The following is a 27,576-nucleotide window of genomic DNA, read 5'->3' as shown; positions in this document are numbered from 1 at the left end:
CGGATCATGGGGCCCCTATGTCCATGCCCAAACTCAAAAAAGCCTATGAAAAAGGTACCAGGGGCATGTCATGGGTCCCCCTACTGACCCCGGGCCCTCGGGCAGTGCCCGAGTTTCCGAATGTTCAGTCCGCCCCTGTTCCAGATGTATCAGTTTACTGAAATGAGAAAATAATTTAATACTGGCAGTGGTGCTTAAAATGATCAGCTTATTTATTCATCTAAAACCTTTATTGCAAAAGGAAAGAAGGTATTCTGTAACTGATTATAAAGTGTGAGCTGGAGTTTAGCTTCAGTTTGTTAGTGTATTGAAATCTGCTGGTACATTTAACACTCCATCCCACTCAGACAATGCTGCTGTGCCCCCTTTGCTCCTTCATGCAGAGTGGAGGCACTATAATAAAGGAGATGTTACTGGCCAGATCACCAGGTGAAAACAAAGGGAATAAACCTAATGCATTCACTTCATCTAATCATGACTGCTAAGTTGCAGTATATTACATTTTTAGGGTTGTGTTTGATACTTCAAGGATTGTAACAAACGTATCACCCACTCCCAAAAAAAGAAACTTTGTTTCTCCTTTGTGTAAGCTTAAAAACAAAATTTGTGTTCCTACACAGCTAGGTAATGGATACATTGTCTTTTGGCTTTTATTGAATTATTAACTACCCTGTTCAGATGACATCTGGTATTGATTGCCAGGTTTCATTTGTAATAATAGCCATTCTAGTAAAATGGCGTAGATTCCTGTCATGTTCCCAGAATTCAACAGCCAGTCTGTAGAGGCAACACAAAGAATTTTACAGACTCTAAAATTGGAAACTAACATTTGTATTCGTATATTACCAAACTCTATGTCCTTCCTCCCAAATGTGTGTACTGTAGTGGTTTGTGAGATCATACAAAACTAGCTGTTTTTCCTAGGATGATCCATCAGGGGAAATGAAAGAAAGTAAAAGTGTAAATGGAAATGTCTGTAGAAAATCATCTTTCTAATACTATGTACAGGGTTTTACTTGCATGCAAATCTATTTTTTTTGTTTTTTACTTGAATTCATCTTACACTGGAGTTTGTCAAAACACTAGCATGTTTTACATTTTAAGGACCAGTGCCATCCTGTCCCCATCATATTGAAGTGTATTTTTCAGGGTGTGGTGTCCACAGACTTTCATTTCGTGGTCTAGTTTAATTTTCTGTATATCTTTTTGCACCATGTTAAAACTGCTGTACATGCAAAATATTAACCCACTCAAACACTCTTAGGAGGAAGAGTTTGGCCTTGCTTATGAGTATTGGAAACAGTTGAGAGAAAGCTAGCTACCTCATTGAGTACCTCAGATCACATGATGCTAGTTTGTTGCATGCCACGTGTTCATTTCTAGCATCATTGTGACAATGATTGTTAGATAAAATCATGGTAAATTGTTCTAGGAACCAGTGGACAATATAGAGGCCTTTTCTAAAGCTGTTTTTTTTTTTTTTTTTTTTTGTAGAGTGATTAGAACTTGTTTTGGATAGAATGTTTAAAACCCCGGTCAGGTTTTTCTTTGCTGTTAGTGTGTCATAAGAGGTTTCTCTTTACTGGCTGCTGTCCTGGAGACCCAACAGTAAGTGAGACCCAACAGTAAGTGAGAGGAAGCCACTGGAAAAGGTGTGTAAGATTTCATCCCGCCTTCTGTTTGGTCAGATTAGATGCGAGAACCCCCACAGGAGGTTATCTTATTAGCTGTGGTAGGCAGGCCCATTGGAAGCCGTGGGAGGATGCTGACTCCCACATCTAAATGTGGCCACTTGCATATATTTGACTACTCAGTGATCACATGTGAGTGATTGGCCCTGGACAAAGACTTCCTTATTCCAGGGCTGATCACTCACATGTACTCCCCACATGAGCGATTAGCTGCGGGAGCCGGCAACCTTGCATTGCTTTCAATGGGGCTGCCTCCCACAGGTCATCGCAGGAACCATCACTGGGGTTCTTGTATCTTATCTGAGTGCCGGTGTGACTGCAGCCTAAATGTGCTCAAAGGGAGATGCATACAGGGAAAAAATACAAAAACCTGACAACATGCTACTTATTCTCTACTCAAACTGTAACAATTTTAGGTATACTTTTTGGATCCAGGTAACAAGCTGTTTTTGACAATGGGTATTAAAAAGTCATATGTAAGCTGTAGTTTCCCTTAAAGACATTTTTGCCGTGCAGGGCAAAAGTGACCATGTCTCTGACCCCGTATACACACCTTACCAGTGCTCTGTCGCAGCTTTTTGTTCTGCGCAGCCGATGCTGTGTCAGTTACCCAGGGAAGCCGAGACATCACTCCCCCAGTCATGTGACAATGCTTGAGGCTGGCATAGGCTGCTAGGACCAGGCACCATCTACTAGTTCCTTAGCTATCATGGTAATCCAGACTTCAGTCTGATTTTCCTCATTTATACGCATGTTTCCAGTAAGCATCTCAAAGAAGTGAAAACCGAGATGGTCAAGCAACCAGCATATCTTAATCATACAGGACACTTGCCAAATATTCATAGACCCTTGGTTGTAGGATTGTGCTTTAACGTGATTGCACATGCCCTCTTGGTGTTTCCCTCTATAATCTTACCTCACCCTGTGAGTCCTCTGTGTTTTGCTAGTATCTCAAGGTGATGGCCCTTCTATTCACAGAAAAATTAACTTAGCCTAACTAGTTTCATTTGTTATATTTAGGACAGCAATGGTGACATTTTTTTCTGTGAACCTGTTAGAGGATTATGGGGGCTGCCATTGTTGACGTTATTATAATGCTAGTAGCTTGGCTTGCCTTTTTCTTTTTTTTTTTTTCTTTTTCTTTTTTTTAAGTAACTGACCTGGGTCATGTATGTTGTTCAGGGAAGGCAGAGAAAAATCATGAGTCCTGATCTCCACGTCACTGACTCAAAAATATTAAAGCCAGAGGGTCAGCATGATAATTACTTTTTTTTTTTTTTTTTTTTTTTTTTTTAAAAGATCACCCAGTGGCTGTCTCAATATATCTTCTGTCAGGTTTCTTTTTTCAGTCCCTGAAACACAGCTTTTGTTTGTATATCCGGTGTGTCATGCAGCACTCGATGCTCCATTTTAAAAGGGCTTTTCCCCTAGGATATTGATCACAGCTACTTGTTCCTACTGTAGGAATATTTCCCTAGTTTCACAGGACAATCCAAGGTACTCCCTGCTAATTACAAAGTTCACAACTATGTTTTCTATCAAGTCCCATTCGTTGTTGTGAAGCTGCAAGGCTTCATTGCCAGTTTCCCTTACCTAAGATGTCAGTGCCTGGACCTGAAGCCAACTGAAGAATTGGCTCAGGTGGGAACATTGCTGGATCCCTGGACAAGTAAAGTGTCCTTGTATTAAAAGTCAGCAGCTACAGTATTTGTAGCTGCTGACCTTTAATTTGTTGGGGGAGACTAGAGCTCCTCTTTAACATTGCAACACACCACATCATACAGTTAGATCCATTATATATTTGGACACAGGCACAATTTCTGCTATGCAAAGCTATACAAAGCAGTGTGCAGGAGCTGACGGGATAGATCTGTGTTTATATACAGGTTTCTCCCCCGTCTGAATTACTCGGCGATCACTGGGTGCCAGTGAGAAATCACCGACCAGGACCCGGTGATTGACAGCCGAGGCTGTGAATGGTTGTGCAGGTAGGGCGCGTGTGTGGCCACTACCCGGGACTGCAAATTCACGTGTGTGTGTGTATATATACGTGATTTTGCGCATCCGTGCTGCCCTATAGCAGTATTTCTGCTGTAGGGCGGCGCAGAAGCGGTTAACTAAAAATAAAAAATAGATATAATTCAAGGTGTGCAATTCATATCGCCCGACGCCTGGGACATGCAGTTCCGGGCAGGTAGTTTTTTTGTTTTTTGGGGGGGGGGGGGAGATTGGCTTTCGGGCAAGCAGCAGGGCTCACCTATCAGGTGGAAGCATCGCTTGATTGCTTCCACTTCCCATAGTGCCTGCCTCCGCCCCCCTGCCCGCTATATGTCCCGGGCCCTGCTTGCCCATCTGTGGGCCCGGGACTGGTTCAGTGGGTGCTGGTGGGATTCGGTATAGAGGGAGGAGAGCAGACATGTCCGTTCGGCTCCCCTCCCTTTCTTGACCCGGAAGTGATGCGACGCCTACACATGAAAACTATTGCAATACACATATCGTTTCTCACGCCAGAATGAGAGCAATAATTCTAGCACCAGACCACCTCCGTAACGCTAAACTGATGACCAATCACCTTCATGGTCACAGGTGTATAAAATCAAGTACCTAGGTATGCAGACTACTTCTACAAACATTTCTGAAAGAATGGGTCGCTGTCAGGAGCTCAGTGAATTCAAGCGTGGTACCATGATAGGTTGCCACCTGTGCAATAAGTCCATCCGTGAAATTTCCTTGCTACTAAATATTCCACGGTCAACTGTTAGTGGTATTATAACAAAGTGGAAGCAACTGGGAACAGCAACTCAGCCCAGATGTGGTAAAATGACAGAGCAGGGTCAGCGCATGCTGAAGCACACAGAAGTCGCCAACTATCTGCAGAGTCAATAGCTAAAGCTAAAGACCTCCAAACTTATGGCCTTCATATTAGCACAACAGTGTGTAGAGAGCTTCATGGAATGGGTTTCCATGGCCGAGCAGCTGCATCCAAGCCTTACATCACCAAGTACAATGCAAAGTGTCGGATGCAGTGGTGCACGCTGCCCCCGGACTCTAGAGCCATGGAGTTCTGTTCTCTGCTCTTCTCTGTCCAGAAATCCGATGGATGGACGGTTGCCAGGAGAACGGTACTTGCCTGACTGCATTGTGCCAAGTGTAAAGTTTGGTGGAGGGGGGATTATGGTGTGGGGTTGTTTTTCAGGGGTTGGGCTTGGCCCCTTAGTTCCAGTGACGGAAACGCTTAAGGTGTCAGCATACCAAGACATTTTGGACAATTTCATGCTCCCAGCTTTTGTGGGAACAGTCTGGAGATGGTCCCTTCCTGTTCCAACATGACTGCACACCAGTACACAAAGCAAGGTCCGTAAAGACATGGATGAGTGGGTTTGGAGTAGAGGAACTTGACTGGCCTGCACAGAGTCCTGACCTCATCCTGATAGAACACCTTTGGGTGTAAAGGCGGGTGTCCCAATACTTTTGGTGTGTGTGTGTGTGTGTCCCTCTCCATCTTCTAATTGTCTTTTTTTTTTTTTTTCTCTTGTGTATGTATTTGTCCAATTATTCCTTTCTTTTTCTTAGCAAAAAAAAAAAAAAAAAAATCAGCCAGTTGAACCTTTTGTATGTAAGGCTGAATGTACACGTGAGCTGTGTTTTGTGTCGTTTTGCAGCCTTTTTGTTTACAGTGTGCGTTCAGTTATTTTTATTTTTTTTGTGAATGGGGCCCACAGGCAAATGAATGCCCTCCTACTATTTTCCAATCAGCGGTGTACCATGCATGAGTAAATTGATAGAGATATATATATATATATATATATATATATATATATATATTTTAATAAAGTGGTTGTAAGGCTCAAGGGTTTCTACCTTCATACATTGGCTCCTGCTGCTGTCAATCACAGCCAGTAAGCCAATGAGAAGAGAGGGGGTGGGGCCGAGCTGCTTGCTGGAGGGGCCAGGAACACCAGCAGGGGGCCAGAGAAGAGGATGATCTGGGCTGCTCTGTTCAAAGCCATTCCACAGAGCAGTTAAGTATAGACATGGTTGTGGTTTATAAAAACAAAACACAAACATTTAAGCCTTTACAATCACTTTAAAACAGATTGCTAATCAGCCAATCGCATGGCAGCAACTCATTGCATTTAGGCATGTAGACGTGGTGAAGATGACTTGCTGAAGTTCAAACCAGGCATCAGAATGGGGAAGAAAGGAGAATTAAGTGACTTTGAACATGGCATGGTTGTTAGTGCCAGACAGGCTGGTCTGACTAATTCAAAAACTGCTGATCTACTATGATTTTCACATATAACCATCTCTAGGGTTTACAGAAAATGGTCCGAAAAAGGGAAAATATCCAGTGAGCGACAGTTGTGTGGATGGGAATGCCTTGTTGATGTCAGAGGAGAATGGGCAGACTGGTTGCTGCAACATTCAGATGGTAGGATCAGAATTTGATGTAAACCATATGAAAGTATGGCTCCATCCTGCCTTGTATCAACAGTTCAGGCTGGAGGAGGTCATGTAATGTTGTGGGGGATATTTTCTTGGCACTAGCAAGCTGTACCTAATAAAGTGGCCGGTGAGTGTATTTCTTGATTGACAACAAACTTGCATATCAATTTGCTAATTTTCTTCTACTTTAAATCTAATAGAAAATTGTTTAATTGCAGCCTCTGGTGTAAACGGATCTAGTAAGATGGAGCCAGCACTATTATGTGCACACGTTAATTTTTTATTTTGGACTAACATTCTTTCCAGGCATATAATTTGCTGACTTTGTGATAAACATACAATAATAGTTTTGCAGCATTGTTCCCCTGCCAGTTGTAAGGGTGAGAACTGGGCGATCAGACACCACTGATCAGTTCTCCCTGTCACTCTGGCCATAGAGCAGGGACTACCAGTCTCCAGCTTTCTACTCTGCCCTCCCAGCACTCACAGAGAGGCGCAGAGCCAGGTGCCGGTCCAAGATCCTGGGTGGATCTTGACCATATGGTTGGAATCTTTCCCCAGCCTGGACCGGCTGAGTGATGTCAGCCTACAGCAGATTTTAGCCTGCTGATATCTAAAAACAGGTCACAGGAGTGCAGAATGAACTGCACTTCTTTGGCTGTACTTCTCCTATGGATCAAAGAAGTTCCTTTTTAAATAATTTTATTCAAGATTCCTGTGCTGGTGAGCAACCTATGCTGGAACACAAATGTAAATAGGCACCATAAAACTGAAAGCTTTTTCAAAATTTTTGCCTGCAGTAAAAAACATATGTCTATTTATAGAAAAAATGTCATGCCCTGAGTGATTCTTTCATTGGGCATTTTATTTTTGGTCTGATGGATTTAGATTTGATTTTGCTCTCCAGAACTTGGGTTATTTTAGCATTGCAATAGATCCCATGTATTTATTCAGTACTGCATTTCAAATTATATTTCCTTCTCTTTACAAGATGAGTCATCTTCTCAGACTTTAATGGGATCAAATATTGGGCATGTAATGCAGCACAAATGCGTACTGTGGCTATCACTGTATTAGATAGCCCTTTTTAAATCCCAGTTTAAAAATAGCAAGTATGGCTGAGTACTAACATTGCTGTGTTGGAGTAATCTCCTGTGTTTACTGCCTGTAAGCAGTCATCTGTGATTAGCAAAATGCAGTCATCTTTGTCTTTACAGTCATAAATGCTCTGCTTATAGGCAGGGACTTTACGGGACATTATATAGATTTAGGTACAGCTTGTAAACACAAATTGCACATGGAATTTTGTTTTTCCCACACAGCCTTATTGCTGTTTACGACACTGCAATAGTCTATATGAAATTTAAATTTACGTTTCACTGTTAAACTTTGCTGTCCAGCTAATGCTGGTGGTGCTAGTTAGAGCACTTGGTGTGAACACCTGTTCTGTGACATCACCTAATGTGCTCCCATTGAGTGTCTGGATGAAGCTTGCCAGTGCTATACTACAGAGCAGGTTTCTTTCATAAAACAACTAAAATAGGGTATGAGGTCACTTTACAGAGACCCTGTCTTTTGCAGGAAAGGGACAAATTCCTGCAGGTATTAGGTGCATCATAGTGATGGGCTGGTGGAATATATTGGTGCTGGACTTGGCGACAAGCTCCAGCACTGCCTAGAAGGGTTGAAGCATTGGTGCACAGAACAGCCTGGCATGTGATAATGTCAGAAGTATGGGTGCTTGCTAGGGCTGCAACTAACAATTATTTAATCGATTTATTTGGCTGATTTATTGTTTTCTATTAATCGGATAAAAACCTCAAAATAAGTGTGGTGTATAATTTAGTTAATATGTAAAGTTTATAAAAAAATACATTATCTATATGCGGTGGTAAGTATATTTTAATTGTAATGCCTTATATCCCCTCCAGGATATCAGCTTCCAGCTTCTGTAGGTTCAGTTGCTGATCTTTCCTGCACAGAACCCTTAACCACTTGCCCTCCAGAGGATTTACACCCCTTCCTGACCAGGCCAGTTTTTGCGTTCCTTTAATTGCTGATTGCGTGGTCATGCAATGCTGCACCTACATGAAATTTACGGCTTTTTTTTTCCTACTAATTGAGCTTTCATTCAGTGGTATTTGATCGCCTGTGCGGTTTTTTTTTTTTTTTTTTGTGCTTTAAAAAAAAAAAGTCAATATTAAAAAAACAATATTTTTGACGTTTTGCTATTAAACATGTCCAGTAAAAAAATTTTAAATATCAAATTTCATCATAAATTTAGGCCAAAATTTATTCTGCTACATGTCTTTGATAAAAAATCCCAATACATGTAAATTGGTTTACGTGAAAGGCATAGCATTTACAAATGGTGGTATAGATCCTGGAATTTTTTTTTCACTAGTAATGGCAGCGATCAGCGACTTATAGTAGGACTGCGGTGGACATTCTGACACTGGGTGGAACTGACTTGGTGTCACTGACATCCCCAGTGACACCAATACAGTGATCAGTGCTAAAAATAAAAGCACTGACACTGTACTAATGGCACTGGGCAGGAAGAGGTTAACAATTGGGGGAGATTAAAGGGTTAACTGTGTGCAGGGAGTGTTTTACTAAGGGGCTGTGTCAGTGTGCTTCACTGTAAGCACACTGCTTTGGATGGCTGTGCTGTGCACAGCCATCCAAAGCAGTGTGCCCGAGCTGACGGGAGGAGAACTGTTAGTAAACAAAACAATCCTCCCTGTCGGAGATGCTGAGTAAACACTGACCAGGACCCGGTGATTGAAAGCCATGATTGGCAGTGTGGTTAGTGCGTGCGTCCCCTACCCGAAAATGCTAAATCACGTGTGTGTGTATATATAAACGTGATTTTGCGCACCCCCTGCCGCCATGTAGCAGTATATTTGCTATAGGGCGGCGGGAAAGCGGTTAAAGTTGTAAACGTGGATTAAAAAAAAAAAGGGGTTCCCATTAGTATTTCGGGCTCCTCTTCAGAGTACCTCTAGAACAAGCTGCAAAGTATAGTATAGAGTGCCCCTACAGCAAGGTAAAAATAAAATATTCTGCGTTTCTAGAATCGCTCTAAATCACTTTCTTATGCCCAGGACTATGTCCCATGAGGCATTGTGCTTGTGATGTTAAGGTAACCCTGTCAAAAATCCAAGCAATTTTATATTAAGCATTCAATGAAGAAAAATGTTTGATTCCTGATCTCTGAATTGAACCTCCAAAACCATCAGTGGTTCCAAAGGCACAGATAGGTGAAGTTAAATGCAAAGTTCAACTTTTCCTGTGAAAATTTATGCTAGGCTCAACTCCATCCTGCCCATTGATTTCTTTCTTTTGATTGTTTGTGTGTGGCCTCGTGCATTGCTACAGAGGCAATTGGGGGGACAGGGCCACATGACTTTTACAGAAAAATTTAGATTTTCATATATCGTTATAGCAGTCATGTGGAAAAGTAGGTAACACCATAGAACTTGACTATTCAAACGTTAGATCTTTTTTGAAACTGTGTCTGCAGAAGAAGGTGATATACTTTAACAAATTACACATAAAATTGGCATGGTGTTTGCATTCTCATACTCTAAATGGGCAAAATTGAAGATTTGTCAAGTAGAATTATTATTATAGAGTATTTATATAGCGCCAAAAGGTTTGCTCAGCGCTGTAGATTAGAATGGGGAAAAGACATGAGACAATACAGTAGCAAAACAATACACGAGGGTTAGAGGGCCCTGCCCTTTCGAGTTTACAGTCTAGGAGGGAGGGGATGATACAGGGGGAGATGGCTGTGGGGGATGGAATGGAGTGAGGAGTGGAGGGGATCGGCTGTTAGGTGAGGGTGGGGTAGGCTTCCCTGAAGAGATGGGTTTTCAGGGTGCGCCTAAAGGTGAGGAGGGTAGGGGACAATCTGATGGATTGGGGAAGTGAGTTCCAGAGGATGGGGGAAGCTCTGGAGAAGTCTTGCAGTCGGGCGTGGGAAGTGGAGACCAGGGAGTTAGACAGTAGGAGGTCTTGTGAGAAGTGAAGATTAGGGGTAGGGTGGTATTTGGGTATCAGGTGGGTGAGGTAGTTTGGGGCAGCGTTATGAATAGCTTTGTATGTCAGTGTTAGTTTGAATTTGATGCGTTGGGCAATCGGGAGCCAGTGGAGGGAATTACAGAGGAGGGTGGCAGAAGTGGATCGGTTGGTAAGGTGGATGAGTCTGGCCGCTGAGTTCAGGATAGACTGGAGCAGGGTAGCTTGTTTTGGGGTAGGCCGGTGAGAAGGGAGTTGCAGTAGTCCAGGCGTGAGATAATAAGGGAGTGAACGAGTTGTTTAGTAGTGTCTTGGGTTAGGAACGAGCGTATTTTGGAGATGTTGCGGAGGTGGAACCTGCATGCGGTAGTCAGCGATTTGGGCATGGGGTTGGAAGGACAGGTTAGAGTCTAGGATGACACCTAGGACCTTGGCTTGCATGGTGTGACTGATGGTAGCCTTGTTGGTCGTGATGGAGAGGGTGGGTGGGGGGGTGGTGCGGGCAGGGGGGAAAATTTAGCTCGGTTTTGGAAAGGTTCAATTTGAGGAAATGGAGCGACATCCAGTCTGATATGTCATTCAGTAGATGGATGATACGGGCGGAGAATGAAGGGGTGAGGTGAGGGGTGGAGAGGTAAATTTGCGTGTCATCGGCATAGAGGTGATAGTTGAAGCCATGGGAGTGTATTAATTTGCCGAGGGAGGAGGTGTAGATGGAGAAGAGAAGGGGCCCGAGGACCGAGCCTTGGGGTACCCCAACAGAGAGGGGGAGGTGGCAGCGTTATAGGTATTGTTGAGGAGGGGGTGGTCAACTGTGTCAAAGGCCGTGGAGAGGTCGAGGAGTAAGAGGACAGAGTAGTGTCCATTAGCTTTGGCGGATAGCAGGTCTTTGGTGATTTTGAGTAGGGCTGTTTCGGTGGAATGTTGGGGGCGGAAGCTCGATTGTAGGGGATCAAGGAGGTTGTTGGTTAGGTGGGCTTCAATAAGCACACCCCTACATTTACAAAGACTTCCAATCTATGAAATGAGGACTTGATGTTCCAGATTAGGTGCCAATGATTAGAACCTTCAGGTAAAATCTGTCTTTCCATCTTGTTGTCATGCCAAGATCAGCAGAGCTCTCCAAGGCTCTCAGATAGTTGTGAAAGCCTAGGAGTCTGGAAGGAGATTTAAAAATATCACCAAACGATTTGAACTCTGTGTAAAAATAATAATCTGAATGGTGCAGATCTCAAACTACTGCTAGTATTTCCAGATTTAGCCTGAGAGTTGACCGTTTTAACTGTAGAAAACTTTTTTGCAAGTTACCATGCATGCATCTATAATCAGAAAGGTACAGCACCAGTTTAACCTGCATGAGAGTTTGCCAGGAAAAAGCTGTTGTTGTCCTAAAAGTTCATTTATAGCAAGACTACAGTTCACCTTTAACATCTAGTTGAAGATCAGGACCAGAACTATTTTCTGTGGATGGATGAATCAAAGATATCAAAGTTTGGCCATAGTAACAGTAAACATGACTGGCGCAAACTGAAGATAACATTTTAGGAGAAGAACCTTATTCCAACTGTGAAGCATTGCGTAAGAAATTTTGTGGTTTGCTTTGTTGTTTCAAGGCCTAGGCAGTTTACACAAGTCAGAATTCATAGTTGCCTTGATGGCTGCAAAGTTTGCTTCGTGAGAATGATCCATCAGTCTCAAAGCTGAAGTAGAACTCAAAACTGATCATTTAACCTAATGGTGTTGCCACTTGCTGAGCCCCCACACCCCTAAACACTTACAGGTGTCCTGTATTGAGCCTGTTGTGCCTGTCAGGAGTTCTCCTCCATCTTTCTCTTCTCAAAGGAGGATCAGGCAGCAGATGGAGCCATTGTCTCCTGCTGATCTCAGTCAAATCCTATAAGCAGAGCGTAAAGGATGGGGCCAGGCTGTGTCATTGGACACCCACAGCCCGGCTCAAGTGCGAGCCTGCACGTTTGCCCCCTTAGCAAGCAGCTTGCTTTGGGGGCAGACACAAAAGAAGAGCAGCGTTGAGCCCCAGTGGGGGAATACCAGAAAAGGAGGTCCAGGTCCACTCTGTGCAATACCATAACACAGAGCAGGTAAGTATAACATGTTTATTTTAATTTTAAAAAATTCCATACAAAGATTTATTATTGTCATGCCCTGAGTTTGTCAGGTTGCTGCCCAGTTCCCCACAGTCATACCATAAAGGTTTTACGCCTTGTGTGCACACCAAGTTTCCATTAAATTCAATAGATGGTCTGTTTAACTGGATGGTTATGAGCATGCAAAGAATTAATGGGGGGGTGGGGGCTGCAAGGGGCCAGAGGGGACCCTGTCAGTGGTAAATGGTTTGCTCAACTCTGTGATTGATACATCTGCAAGACAGCTGGTTCTTTTAAAAACACTTACTGGCCAGGTCATCAGGTCAAAATAGAAAGTATTTATTTATTTTTTTTTCAGTTGAACAAAAAAAAAATATCCACCTATGGCCAGCTTTAAGCTCTGCTGGATTTTGCCATGATCTTGCATTTGTAATCAACTAAGACACCAGCCATTTGAGGGTTTCAAAGTTCAGTTGTGACTTGACATACGTTCTGCTTTAACCTGGTAAGGTTATCGTGCTCAGAGTTAGGCTTTAACCTGCATTAGACAAATATGTAATTGTTGCTTACGTTACACACACACTCACACACTTTGATTAAAATTTAATTTGCCCCTAAAGCTTTTACCTGTAAATTTAGGATGATAGTCGGAAGTAAACGGACAGGCGATCCATTTACATCCAACCGCCCATAGAGGAAAGCAGGCTATGTCCTCGCTGCTAATACATCATCTGCCTGCTCCATCAGTGGAAAGGCGCCTAAGTCTGCTATTTTTAACTTCCTTTCACAGACCAAGCTGTCCATCAAAAATAGCAGCCAGGGGGATGAAACAAACCATTTAACACTGACAGGTGCTTACAATGGTCAGTTTGTTTTTTGTTTTTTTTTTAGCTGGCCATACACTGGTAGATTTTCAAACAAATGTTTGCATGAAAAATCTTGTGTGTACATTTGTTAATGCAATCAGAAATCTGATGAATGATGATTGAAAGTACTTTAAAATGTTTGTTTTTAACATTTGATTTTGACATAAATGGGGTTTTCCAGATAAAAATAATGTGCACGGTTAGCTTATTCAAGAAATATTTTCTATTCTCCTTCGAATTTTCTTCTCACTACAGATTGTAACAAATGTAAATTTGACTCCACTAACAAAAAAAACTATTTTGAGTCTCCTCAGAAGCTTGGTTAAAAAAAACCTCCTAGTTATCAACCCCCACGTTCTGAATTGTTGCAATGATGGACATGAAAACTGTTTGGTTGCTGACTCCCAGCATTGCAGGTGTAAAAATCTTTGTTTTTTTACATCCTATGAACACGGCAGGACATGGGACATGGGGGTTGCTAGCTAGGAGTTTATTAGCCAAGCTTCTGAGGGGACTCCTGATGGCCTACAGGTAAAACAAAATGACAAAATTAATGATCACTTTATAGAGCTGCACAGTTTAATATCTGCTGGGCTCCTTTGACAGCATAGGCCATTTTCTGGAAAAGGTGAACTTGGCCTTTAAGGTAAAAAACATTTTAGCTTTGGAACCACTTGGATATATCCAAGTGATGCAATAAGCACAAATTATTACACCCCAACCCACTTCAGTGAATACAGCAGTGACATAAGTGTCCAAGGAGAGGTGTCAGAGGAGAATGCGTGTACTCAGTCTAGGTTTCTCTATGGGGGATGCAGAGGATGTAGGGACATAGCTAGTCATCCTAACATGGTAGGCATGTTCAGCTAATAAAGGCAGCTGTATATGGGTTTTTTCTCTCACCTTTTCATATTTAAAGCACATCTTTTAAATGGTTTTTAAAGATTCAAGGTAAAAAATTTGTTGCATTTTCTGTTTTCACAAGGGTGTGTGGCATAATTTTTGTTTTTATGATTGCCACAAATTAGTTTATCCTAATTCATATTCTATTTTATCCACCTGCGGCGCAAGCTGCTTGAAGATCTGTGAAACTTGAAATGTTTGCTTTTTTGAGTGGAGGAATCTGCTTACAAGTTCTTAATTTACAAAGACCATTTCAGGTTAGTTACATTTTAGATACGGTACAAATACTGTGGGAAATCCGTTGAGAACAATGGTTGACATCCTGTTGTTGAGATTTCCAACTAAAGAATGCAGCTTGATCAGCAGTTCTGTGTCCTTCCTTACAGAATTCAGTACAGTGTATGGATCTGCTGACAACTTTTAGGGAAGAGGTGGAAGAGCATTTGTCAGCACTTTCTTAACACATAGACTTGCATCATGGATCCTCTATATAATTTGTGACGATGTATGTAATTTCTGAAAAAGGAAAAAAAGGGAAAGAATTTTTTTGAGAATAGTAGAAATGTGGATGATGGATGCAAATATTCTGTAAGAAACCATATGTTTCACATGTTGCAAACAGGACTGATTTGGAACTAATGGCCATACCTGCATTGGATTGGTCTTAGTTAGCTGAAGTATGATGCTGATGTATAAAGCACTACTAAAACCCAAGCGTGATGCCTGAATCACATCAACCCTTCCCAGAATTAAAGTGGATTTATAGGCCCAATTTATTTTTTTTTGGTTTGTTTTGGATAGAGTAAGGTAAGGATATATCCCCTGTCACTTTGTGCCATTTTTTGCATGCCTTTCGAGAGATTTCTTTTTACTTAATGTCCCTTAGCCAAATTAGGAAGTGAAAGAAAATTCATCAAGGGGACTGAATCCCTGGTTGTCACCTGATCTAGTTTCCCCATTGGAAGATTTCTCCTTTTACTGTTTTGGGGACAATCCAAAATATGGGATTTTTCTTTTACTTTCAATGATGATGGTAACAGGACAAATAGGGTGAACCTCCCCAACGGAGACAGCAATTAAAAACCTGAGAGGTGTTCTAATCCCTCTCTATTTTATCCAAAAATTCCTTCATGCAGGAATTTTGGTGTACTTTCAGAACATGCACCAAAGCCACCTGATGTGATAGAAGTCTATGGGAAAGCATAGGTAACCTGCACAAAAGCTGTGGGTACACTGCTATTGCCAAAGGCGTGTAGCAGCCCCAAGTGGGACAGTTGTTAAGCAATTATTACAAATGCACTTTCACTCTTGCAAGAATGTATCAGAAAGATGTACAAAAAGATTAAGCAGTTCAGCTCTTTGGACATACTATGTACATCATATTTTAACCAAAATACTGTGTTTTTGCACTAAAGCTCTTTTTTATTATATTTTTTCCTGAAAATGTGTTTAATAAACATTCGTGAAAATATCATGTGACATAAACTTTTGCAATTATCACCTTTTTTATTCTACAGGTTCTCTGCTTTCAGAAAATATCTAATGTTCTGGGGGTTTAGGTAATTTTATTGCCAAAAATTTAAATTTTTAAATGGATGCGAAAAATTGCTCTGGAGCCAACCTGATTAAATTTAATAAAACACAATCCTCATTATTCCTGTGCAATTTGAGTGCAGTGCGTTTTCAGCCATTCATTTGAATGGGCTGAAATTGCACTACATTGCACCAAAAGTAGAGCATATACTACTTTAAAAAATGCACTGCATTTGTTACCTGTGTTTGGGTTGTCATTAGCATTCCACGGACACCTGCTGCAGATCACAAGGGCAGTGCATTTTAAACAAGGTGCAGGAAATATGCACATAATGCAGGTTTCCGCACCAAGGTATGGTGTTTACAGGCCTCGAGTCATCTTTGAAATAATCCTCTCTCAAATTTTGCAGCAGTTAAAGAACCGAAGTGGCCTGAACATTAATCTGCAAGTTAATTGAATATATTGTCATATGTTCTAAAATTTTCACTTAAGTAGCTGTCCATTTTTCATACTCTGACATGTCACCATATATGCTGCAACTTTGCACATCCTGCTTCCAGTCTAGTAGTCCTTTTTTTTTTTTTTTTTTTTTTTTTTAAAGATCACTGTTTAGCTGCTAAAAGCCTATTTAAAAAAAATTGTAGACCCTAGTATCCAGTTTTCCTGTGGAATAGTACAGACCTGGGTATAATTTCCACTGTGACATGCTCAGATTTTAACAGATTCTGGGAGCCAGGTGAATTGCACTTGAGCAATAATTGCTGATGCCCAACGTTTGACAGTCACTTTATTGATTAGACAGTGGTTATGTTTCCTAGCCCATTAAGGGTTTCATCAAGTGCCTTGGATTTAATGTCCGGTTCCTAAGTGGTATGCTAATTTCATCACCATTTGACCTTTTTATGTTTTTTGTAAGGTGGAATCCAAGGAGTGTTTTGTTAACCTTTATTTAAAAAGTTCCCTTTTTTGCATGAATAATATTTAATTTTAATGAAAAATTGAATGGAGAATTTTAGACTATAGAACAGAACACAGGATTGTTTTTGAAACATGCAAGATTAAGGTAGGATGAGGGGGGTCATTGAATAAATGTCGAGTGAAATAGAGAATACAGGGTACTTGGTAAACTCCAGCTTTAAAGTAGAGCTGAAGGCAAAACTTGTTTCTTTTTGGATAATGGAGGGATATAGCTCCTGTTTGTGATTGTTGTTGTGTTTTTTTGTTTTTTTTTTCTTCTTTAACATTTGTGTCCAATTAAGGGGATTTCCCTTTTACGTCTGTCCCATAGCCAAAACAGGAAGTGCGTAGAACTCCCTCTAAAGTGAGCTAATCCCTGATTCTCACCAGGGTCACCAGAACTAGTATCTTCTCTGTTCTGGTGACAACACAAAATTTTCCTTTACTTTCACTTTTGATGTTAACGGTAAACATAACAAATAGAAGAGGGTAAATCCCCCTAATTGGGGGCACAGCCAGCAATAAAAAAAAACAAAAACCTGATGGGTTCTAATCTCTCTTGACTCTATGCAAAACTCAAAAAAATGCCTTTGGTTATACTTTAATAAAATTAAATCTTTTAATGTGGTTAAATACATTGGTTATGAAATAAACTATGGGCACTGCTGTTACTGGCCACTTTCTGAAAATACTAATGTATGGTCTGTCTCCTGCTTAAATCGGTTGTCCATTCAAAATGCAAATAAAAATCAGACACTCACCTGTTCCTCGATCCAGCGGTGTCCTCACACCAGTTGGGTTCACCGGCTGTCCTGTGTCCCCAGTGCTGGCATCTTCAGTGTGGGCAACCAACTGTGACAGATGCGGCTTCACAGCTGGCTGCCCACTGTGTGAGTAGGGCTACGCATTGTGAATGGTCCGGTAGTCTTCCGGGGCCTGTCACGTGTCCCAGAAGGCTATGGGGAGAGGACAGCTTCTGCTTCCAATCGCCTAGGCTATCACAGCAGAAGTGGAAGCGGGTACCTGTCAAATTCAGGTCCCCCCCCCAACTGCAGGTCATAGACATCACATTTTGAAGCTAATGCAAGGCATACAAGTAGCATTTTCTATGATAAAGATTTGTGATGGCAACCTACAGGCATCTGGCATGAACGGTTTCATCCACTCCTGTCATAAGTGCTCATAGAAACTCCATGTAGAGAATTTGAATGTGTAAAGAAATAACGTTAAAAAGGCACACCCTTCACTTTTATATCTTAGAACTGCAGAAAGTCTTTGAGAGATTTGTGGGTGTGGGTAGATTTTTAGGCACAGTCTACCATCAAGTGGGACTGTGCATTGTACTAAATACAACATTTCCCTGCTTTGACAGAGTACTATTGTTCATAAGCTGCTTGTCTGTTTTTGTTGATTGTAGTCTTAAGCCAGCCATAGACGGATCAAAACGCAGCTGCTTTAGCAGAGACCGGATGAGATTTGGTCCATTTATGGGCAGGCTGGGGTGTACAACCAGCCTGTTGGATTTTTTACTACAAGTGACTACCGTCGGTGGCTATAGCCACTAACAGCGACTGTTGTGTTCTGTCAGCCAGGAAGGCTCCCAGCCAGCAGAACTTAATAGCGCTGCAGCAGGAATTCCCCCATCAACAGTCAGTGCAGAAGGAAATAAAATCGAATCATCTATGTTTTGCATTAGGGCCACCCAAAATATATTATTTCTTCAATATTTTTATTAAAGAATTCAGTGCATTATATTCACAGAACAAATATGCATACCAAAACCTACTATTTCAGTTGGTTTATTTTAACTAGGTTGACTGACCTCCATCACACAGATATTTAGGGTAAAGCATTGGAAAAGAGGTGAGTTTTTGCAGAGTTGCAATGGAACATGTGTCTGGCAGCTGAGCATAGACTTGTGCTTTTGACAGGTTTTTTTTTTTTTATTATGCTTTATATTGTTTCCTCGGCAGTATGTCCTTGTCAAAACTGCAGATGATTCTGGTATGAATGTCAATGGCTGAGCTAACAGCATAATAACGAACACTGATGATCACTTCCTACCACTGATGGCCAATAAAAAGGGGGCACTATACTACTTACCAACCACCAATGTAAGATGCCACTTTTAAAGTGCACATTTGACAGTTTTCTATCTAAAGCACTTTCTGCTGCTGGCCTTGGCATCATGGTGGCAGATGGTATAGAGTAGATAGTTGTATAGTATATATATTGCGGGAGTTTGAGCGTGTCCACTGACATGCTTGTGGTGCCATGTTTTTGTTAGTACAGCGGGCTGGAACCATACTGTAGCATTTTATAAAATTACGGTTTGGTGCATTTTTAATACATGCTAAAAGCTGTACAATAAAGACAGTTGGCAATGTCAACTTTGAAACCCAAGTTAAAGGATATCTAATCCCAAGTATAAAAATTGAATATATTGCAGCTTACCAGTCATTAGGTGTTGTGGCTACATACATTTTTATTTATTTTTTTTTCAGGCCAAGAACATTTACAGCAAGTACTGAATTAATATGTGCATTTGCCAGAAATGCACTGTCCTGCATGTGAGCTGAACTGGAAGCATAAAACAATGTTATCTTCCTTCAGTAAATGTCTTCTCATCCCCTATGCAGATTAACAAATGCGTGTTCAGGGTGTAGCCTGCATAGCAACCATGTCCCCAACCTCCCTTCCCCCAGATACAGTAGATGAGTGAGCATAGCCACCCAGGGACGGGAAATGTTGTTCTCGAGATCAGCCACCACATCTACAGTATATTGAATTTTTGTTCTTGGCTTTAGGAACACTTTAAAGCCTTTTTTTTCCTTTTTAAGATTACTTTTCTTTTTTTATATTTTTATCAGAGAATCCTTCATGGTCACACACACATTAACCCCCCTCCCCCCGCTGCCCTCACCTTTTACTATTCCTGCTGTAAAAACTAGTGGTGCACTGAAAAGAAAATTCTGGTGCCGAAACCGAAAATTCAGGATGCACTTGGCCGAAAACCGAAATGGGCAGTCTTTAACAATATATATTTTAAAAATATGAAAGAATGTTATGTTATGGCGAGCGGATACCCAACAAATCATGCTGTAGAATTGCGCACGCTTGTGGAATGGTGTCAGACTATGTTACTTAAAAATCTCCATGGGTGATGCTTTAAAAATTTCTACAGGTTAGCAGTGTAAAGTTAGAGGAGTTCTAGTGCTAGAATTATTGCTGTTGCTCTGGCGTTCTTGACGATACTGCACATGTGCGGTTTGACCACCATTTAAAGTGTTCACCACAAGCACGGGGGGACGGGGACACTTTAAACTTTTTTTTTTTTTTCTTTCTTACACTGTCCCTTTAAAAAAAAAAAAAAAAAAAAGTTAATCACTTTCATTCCTATCACAAGGAATGCATGCATCCCTTGTGATATAAATAATTAGTGACCGGTCCTCTTTATGAACCCACATCTCTCCTACAATGTAAAGCATTGATCTAGTGCTTTAAAAAAAGCCTAGTTTAGAAGGCGACAGAATCTGAAGTGACATTGCTTCTGTCCTCCAAGGACATAGAGATAAGTGGAGGCCATTTTTCCTTCACTAATTTCTATGTCCAACGCCGGGATCGTTCGGTGGTTTCTCAGGTAAGGCTGAGAACTATCGAGCAGCAGCCGATGATGGCAGTGGTGGGTGGCGGCAAGGGGGTGGGGTTATTTTCGGCACCTGTATCTGCTTTTTTTTAATTCATATTAGCCAACGGCCGATAGGGGTGTTTTCGGCCGAAACGTTTTGGCCACCGAAATTTCAGTGCACCCCTAGTAAGAACACTATACAAAGTGATTACTGGGAGAGGGAAGACATTGGAGGTGCTTCTTTCTGCTGGATGCAGGGTATCATTCTTATTGTTTTGTTCTCAGGTAGACCCTTCAAGACCATGTAGACACTTTAATGCTGAATTGAGTTTTTTTGCCATACAAAATGCTATTATGTTATGACATGTAAGAAATGTATTCATATTCATCATTTTTCATATTTACAGCTTGTAAAGTAACTAATTGAAATGTTTTTAATACCAGCGCTAGGGCTGCCTAACTAGCTATAACCACTTTGATTGACATGGGTACTTGTGTGAAGGGAAGTAATCTGTGTTTGCCCTGGTCTTCAATCTGAGATGAAATACCAGCCTTATATATTCCATTCATGGAACTGGATGGAAACACCCCACATCACTGAGCAAAGGGATTTATCTTGATGGTGAGGCTGCTACAGTGCTTTGAAAAAGTATTCCTACTCCTTGAAATTTTACACATTTTTGTCATGTTACAACCAGAAACTTAAATGTATGTTATGTGATTAGACCAACACAAAGTGGCACATATTTGTGAAGTGGAAGGAAAATGATAAATTATTTTAAAAAAAATTTTCTACAATAAAAAGTGTGTAGTGCATTTGTATTCAGCCCCCTTAACCCCCCTGGCGGTATTCCAGAGTGTAGCTCGGGGTAAAGTTTCAGTACCACAAGCGGTAACCTCGAGCTACACTCGGGAATACTCTGCAGCGTTGCTCCAGGATCCCTCCAGCACTTACCTTGTCCTGCGCTCCCGCAATGTCCCTCCTGCAGTGTCCCCGGCAATGTCCTCCGGCCGATGCCGGCATCTGTCTTCCGGGTTCCGTTCCCTGCGATGTCGGGACGTACGGGGGATGGAACTGGCGGGAATTTAAAAATATAAAAATGTGACATTCACTCAATACACTAAAATCACATAGTAAAACATTACTGTATCAAACCATTTCACATTCATTTTGTCCCTAATGCTTTGTCCTGTGCCCTGCCTGCATTTTTACTGTTCTTTCTGCCTGGAAACTGAGAAACGTCCATGGTGTCCAAAAAGCGTCCCTTTAGGTCAAAAGTGGTCTTAATCTCTATTTGGAATAAGTTACTATGGTGTGACAATATTATGCTATGTGAGTTTTTTTCTTTTGGTTGGATGGTGGAGTCTATTCGGAGGGTGAAGATTTTCCCTAGCGTGGCACCAAAGAGGGTTTAGGATCCCTAAAATTCCTTAAAAGGTCTTTTACTCACCAAGTTCTGGTGAGTGTATTCAATGTTGGTGTGTGCACTGGTGGAAGGTGAAAATATTTTTTGAAGAAAAGAAGTTGGCACTTTCATTATATTATTTTTTATTTCTACAATTTAATTATGTCTTCAGCACATGGACTTTTGGGTGTTTTTGTTTATTATTAAGGGGAAACACGAATAATTTATGCACTTATTTTAATGATTTATTATATTGATTAATTATCTAAATTTGCGCTGTTTATTTATATTTATATTGTTTGTGTTTTCACGATTGGCACAGCAGCATTTTTAGAGTGTTATTTGGAAAGCTTTGGCGCAGGAATAAGTTTTTTTGTTTAAACAAAAGTGGTCTTAGACCGGCTAGAGAACAGCGATAGTAAATCAGAACCACTTCCAGAATTGAGTTATGATTTGTGGGGAAATTTGTCATCAGACACTGAAAACGATTCTGCGACTTTGCTCAGCGATGTGCGAACTTGGCGCTCTATTTCAAATTTCAGTGTTTTTGGTTTGATTATATTATTGAATTAAATGTATTATTATTATAATATTATTTTTTTATGATTATTTATTAAATTATAATTTATTATTTCGTGTTTCAAATTTTATCATACCCGGGATGTTTACTAGACTCTTGTTCGGACAGATTTCAGTGAGTTATTCCTAAAAATTACAGGCCTACAATAAAAAAACGACATATTTCCATGCAAAAAAATGTACCGCTTTGAGCACAGAAATACTGACATAATCAGACCACTAGGGAGGTTAAGGCTCCATGTACATGGGACGTTTCTGAACAATGTAAACTGCTGGAAAACGTTGGTTAAAAAACGCCTGTTTAGCCGTGTTTGCATAATGAGTTTATGCGTGTTTGCGTTTAGAAGCATTTTTTAAAGCTAAGCACAGGAGAACCTCCCAAATGCCGAGAATGCACTGAAAAGTGGTAAATTGTTTCAGAGAAATACACACAGTAAAAACAGACACAGCAGCATGTGTTGACATTAGTTAGGTGTGAGTTGCTCATTAACATTTTCTTTTGTTTCCAAGGGTGGAAAGGTGTCTGCTGGAGTGAGTCATTAAGGTCACCTGGCACTGGTCTTCATGAGGAATTTGAGGTGTTAATGGTCATTAACATATCTTTTGTTTGCAAGGGTGAGGGAGGTCTGAGGTGTGAATTGGTCATTACAATGTGTGACAAGCTTGGTAGGAACATCCTGTGTTCAGTGTTTTGTCCATCTGATCACCTTGAAAACTCTTTGCATGCATTATTCATGATGAATAAGGCTCTGGACAGCATTGGGAACTGGAAGAGTTAAAAAAAAAAAAAAAAAAAAAAATGCAACCTCAAACCCTTATAAACGCGATTTGCCACGTTTAGACACGTTTACAAGCATTTTGCTTTTAAAATGCTGATAACATCGACGTCTGAATGCAAGTTTGTTGCGTTAAAAACAACGGTAAACTCAACTGCCTGTAAATGACTGGAAACGAAGATGTGTACGTGGACACATAGAAAAACATTAGGGTGAGTTCAGGGGCTGCTGAAAAAAACTGCTGAAAAGCTCCTAAAATGTGAGTTTAGCAGCTGCAGTGTACATGAGCCCTTACTCTTATAACCCTAACTAAAATCTAGTGGAACCAATTGCCTTCAGAAGTTATCTAATTGGTAAATAGAGTCAACCTGTGTGTAATTTAATCTCCATATAAATACAGCTGTTCTGTGAAGCCCTCGGGGGTTTGTTAGAAAATGTTGGTGAACAAACCGCATCATGAAAGCCAAGTTACACACCAGACAGATCAGGAATAAAGTTGTGGAGAAGTTTAAATTTAAAGCAGGGTTAGGTTATAAAACTATCCCAAGCATTGAACATCTGACGGGGCACTGTTCAATCCATAAGTGGAAAATGGAAAGAGTATGGCACAACTGCAAACCTACCGAGAGATGGCCGTCCACCTAAACTGACAGGCCGGGCAAGGAGAGCATTAATCAGAGAAGCAGCCAAGAGACCCATGGTAACTCTGGAGAAGCTGCAGAGATCCACAGCTCAGGTGGGAGAATCTGTCCACAGGACAACTATTAGTCGTGCACTCCACAAATCTGGCCTTTATGGAAGAGTGACAAGAAGAAACCCATTGTTGAAAGCCATAAGAAGTCCCATTTGCAGTTTGTGTGAAGCCATGTGGGGGACACCGCAAACGTGGAAGAAGGTGCTCTGGTCAGATGAGACCAAAATTGAACTTTTTGGCCTAAAATAAAAATGCTATGTGTGGCGGACAGCTAACACTGCACATCACCCTGAGCACACCATCCCCACCGTGAAACGTGGTGGCAGCATCATGTTGTGGGGATGCTTTTCTTCAGCAGGGACAGGGAAGCTGGTCAGAGTTGATGGAAAGATGGAGCAAAATGCAGAGCAATCTTAGAAGAAAACCTGTTAGTCTGCAAAAGACTTGACACTGGGGTGGACCCTAAACATACAGCCAGAGCTACAATGGAATAGTTTAGATAAAAGCATATTCATGTTTTAGAATGGCTCAGTCAAAGTCTAGACCTAAATCCAATGGAGAATCTGTGGCAAGAGTTGAAAATTGTTGCTCACAGATGCTCTCCATCCAATCTGACAGAGCTTGAGATATTTTGCAAAGAAGAATGGGAAAAAATGTCACTCTCTAGATGTGCAAAGCTGGTAGAGACATCTCCAAAAAGACTTGCAGCTGTAATTGCAGTTAAAGGCGGTTCTACAAAGTATTGACTCGGGGGCTGACTACAAATGCATTGGTATTTTTGATATTTTTGTAAAAAATGTTGAAAACCTTTTATCATTTTCCTTCCACTTCACAATTATGTGCCACTTTGTGTTGATCTGTGACATAAAATGCCACTAAAATACATTTACGTTTTTGGTTGTAACATGACAAAATGGAAAATTTCAAGGGGTATGAATACTTTCAAGACACTGTATATTTAAGGGTACTCAGTCTCTTTTACAATTGTTAGAATTTGTTGCAATTGTGTGACAGAGATTCAAAGAGTTACTTTTTCTAATGGGTACCTTGAACTTGAGGCTACAGTTGGGAAACCAGTTTTTTAGTATAAATTATTGTCATATCTGAAGATGAGCTATCTGCTTGTCCTAGCTGAACTGAACCAAGATTTCTGGGGAGGTGTTCAATTTTAAATGTCTGTTTCATTAACATTAATGTAACCAATCTGTAGCAGGAGAGAAACCCAGATTGTGTGCTATATGTCCACATCCCAGCAAATCTTGTACACCTATGAGCAGAATATGTATTTGCCAACTTTGTGTTGATATATAGAAGAGAAACTGAGTACCGTAAAACAACTTTATGTACCACTGAAAATCTATTACACATTAAAAATGACTGTCTACAGAGGGGTTCACAACATGCAAAGATTCTGATTTACAGTTCACATGTGGACTCGACATGTTTTGGTAATCCACCTTCAGGAGAACATGTGACAGAATCAGTACACTGGAACCCACTCCTAATCTTTAATGGAGTAGTATCAAGCAGTTGGGTAGACTGGAATTCATAGCATGTGCTATGTTGCCCATTGAGGTGAAACCGCGTAGACCAAGGTGAAGCCACTGTCTCTTGGGTGGGAAATTCAGGTACATTCAGTAAACAGCCAATTGTCTTGTATACATAATTTTAAAATAGGAGTACCAGCTTCCCAATGGGGAACCATCCAGACGCAGTTATTATTATTATTATTATTATTATTATTATACAGTATTTATAAAGCGCCAATAGTTCGCTCAGCGCTGTACATTATAAAAGTGTAAGTAAGTCACCATAAGGACAGCATGGTAGTCAAGGTAATCAAGGCGCATATATTCCAAAAAGTGGACTCTTGATCAGTATCTTAGCAACAAACTCAGTTCACATCAATCCAGCCTGTGAACTGGCAGGACTTAACAGGCTGGATTGATGTGAACTGAGTTTGTTCTAAGATACTTATCAAGAGCCCCCTTTTTGGAATGTATGTACCTTGACTACCAAGCTGTCTTTATGGTGACTTGCTTACATTGGGTCTTGTTGGGACATGTCGTGAACCCCTATGTGAAGAGTAATTTTTTTTTTAATGTTGTGTAATAGATTTTTTAATTTATTTTTACATAATAAACTTTTTATGGTGCACACTATATGTCCATGACTACAGATTTTGTTCGTAGTTGTGCATTAATGTAAGCAAGTCTAACAAATGCAGTCTTTTGAGGTACCTTGGCAGGCAAGAGTGGTAAATTTTAGAATAAAGCGCTTTAGGGTTGTGCTTGTGTCTACACATTAAAGGGAGATAAACTGATGTAGAAAATTGAACCTAGCCACTGTGCTATTTGTCCACCCCTCTGCAAGTGTATTGTCGGTGCAGAGAACGGCTGGTGTTCAGGTCTAACCTGGTGCATGCAGAATAAATGGATCCTTTTTTCACATTTCCTTACTGTATCTAGACTTAACAGAATATTATTATTTTAATCCTTTAGGCATATTCTAACTTGTTTTTTTTTTTTTTTTGTTTTGTTTTTTCCCCCTAACAGCTCCAAAATTTGGGTATTAACCCAGCTAACATTGGCTTTAGTACCCTTACCATGGAGTCTGACAAGTTCATCTGCATCAGAGAAAAGGTTGGAGAACAAGCCCAGGTGGTAATCATTGACATGAATGATCCAAGCAATCCTATTCGCAGACCTATTTCAGCAGACAATGCGATCATGAATCCAGCCAGCAAAGTCATAGCTTTGAAAGGTATTTACCCTTTTTTGTGTTCTGCAATGTATGTACTACAAGAAATTCTAACCCTGCCTTTTGATGATGTAGCTAAAATGTCTTAGACTTGTATATATGGGACTTCCCTACTCTTTAAACATATTGCAGATTTAGAAGTATTTTAAAATAATTTCTAATATCCTGTACATTCTCATAAGTTTAGAGAGAAATCCGTTTTCACAATACAAGCCTCTGCTTTTGAGGCTTCCTGTATAAACCCAAGTCTTCTGCAGCTTTCTGTCTGCACAAGGACAGGATTATTAGACTACATACAGAAGGTCCACCTGGCTTGAGTTTTGCTTTAATATGTACTTGTTACTATAGCCATGAATGAAACGGGAGGATTTGCTGTGCATAGAAATAAAAGTATAAACATGCATGCAAAGTTATAACTGTACCTTTTTGCAGCAATTAGGTTTTTGCATGTAAATGCTAATACTGATTGGCAACTATGCTTTTATAGTGTTTTTTTTTTTTTTAGTAGCCAAGGTGGACTATACAATTTTTTTAGATTAACCATGTTCATTTTTAGTTAAATTTAGGCATGAAGTCATAGCCATCGGGCCCATTTGCACTACAGCACTGCAATACACACGTTTTCTTGTGTTGTGGTACACTATGATTTTTCATTGGGATGCAGCACATGAAAAAATAGTGCAGTGTGCATTTTTTTTTATACCATGCAGCAGGTAACACTACAAGTGTGCATTGTGGAGGTGTTGGGGTGACATTCAAAATGGCACCACATTGCACCAATGCATGTTGCTGCAATAGGATGGTGTGAATGGGCTCTTAAAGGGGCTGTGTCTTGAGTCAAAAGACATGGTTGATTAGGTTCTAATGGAAGCAGGCATTTCCTGGCTTGTGTCTGCTAGTAGTGTTAGTAGTCATTGTAAATGCATTTGCTGTGTCACTGTCCTGGTACTAGTATGTACATGTTTTTGAAACTATGCCATTTTTTGACTGAAATACAGGACAACGTAGGACAAAAAAAACACATTTTTCAGAGCGCCACAGCATTGCATGAATGTGAAAATGCGTTCCCTTTTAAAAGCAATGCTTTCTGCAATGTAGGTAACCCAACCAGAGTGAATTAACCCTTAATGTTTGACAAAATGTGAGCACAGATGTTTTATAATGGGATAATTTAGGATAACATTTTATGTATATGCCTACAGAGTACT

The 27,576-nt window shown here is 40.6% G+C and overlaps 1 protein-coding gene across 2 annotated transcripts in view; it reads left to right on the top strand.

Moving 5' to 3' along the window:
* CLTC (clathrin heavy chain) overlaps positions 1-27,576 on the top strand; it is a 108,086-nt gene that overhangs the window by 9,244 nt on the left and 71,266 nt on the right. For both annotated transcript variants that reach the window (XM_089676662.1, XM_089676664.1), the window contains exon 2: positions 26,164-26,371. In XM_089676662.1, the coding sequence (XP_089532788.1) occupies positions 26,164-26,371 (208 nt within the window). The remainder of the gene's footprint in view (positions 1-26,163; positions 26,372-27,576) is intronic.

Source organism: Staurois parvus, unplaced genomic scaffold, assembly GCF_062004578.1.
Source record: "Staurois parvus isolate SC_StPar_1 unplaced genomic scaffold, SC_StPar_1.0 ptg000172l, whole genome shotgun sequence".
Taxonomy (NCBI): domain Eukaryota; kingdom Metazoa; phylum Chordata; class Amphibia; order Anura; family Ranidae; genus Staurois; species Staurois parvus.
This window is presented reverse-complemented; position numbering and strand designations above follow the sequence as displayed.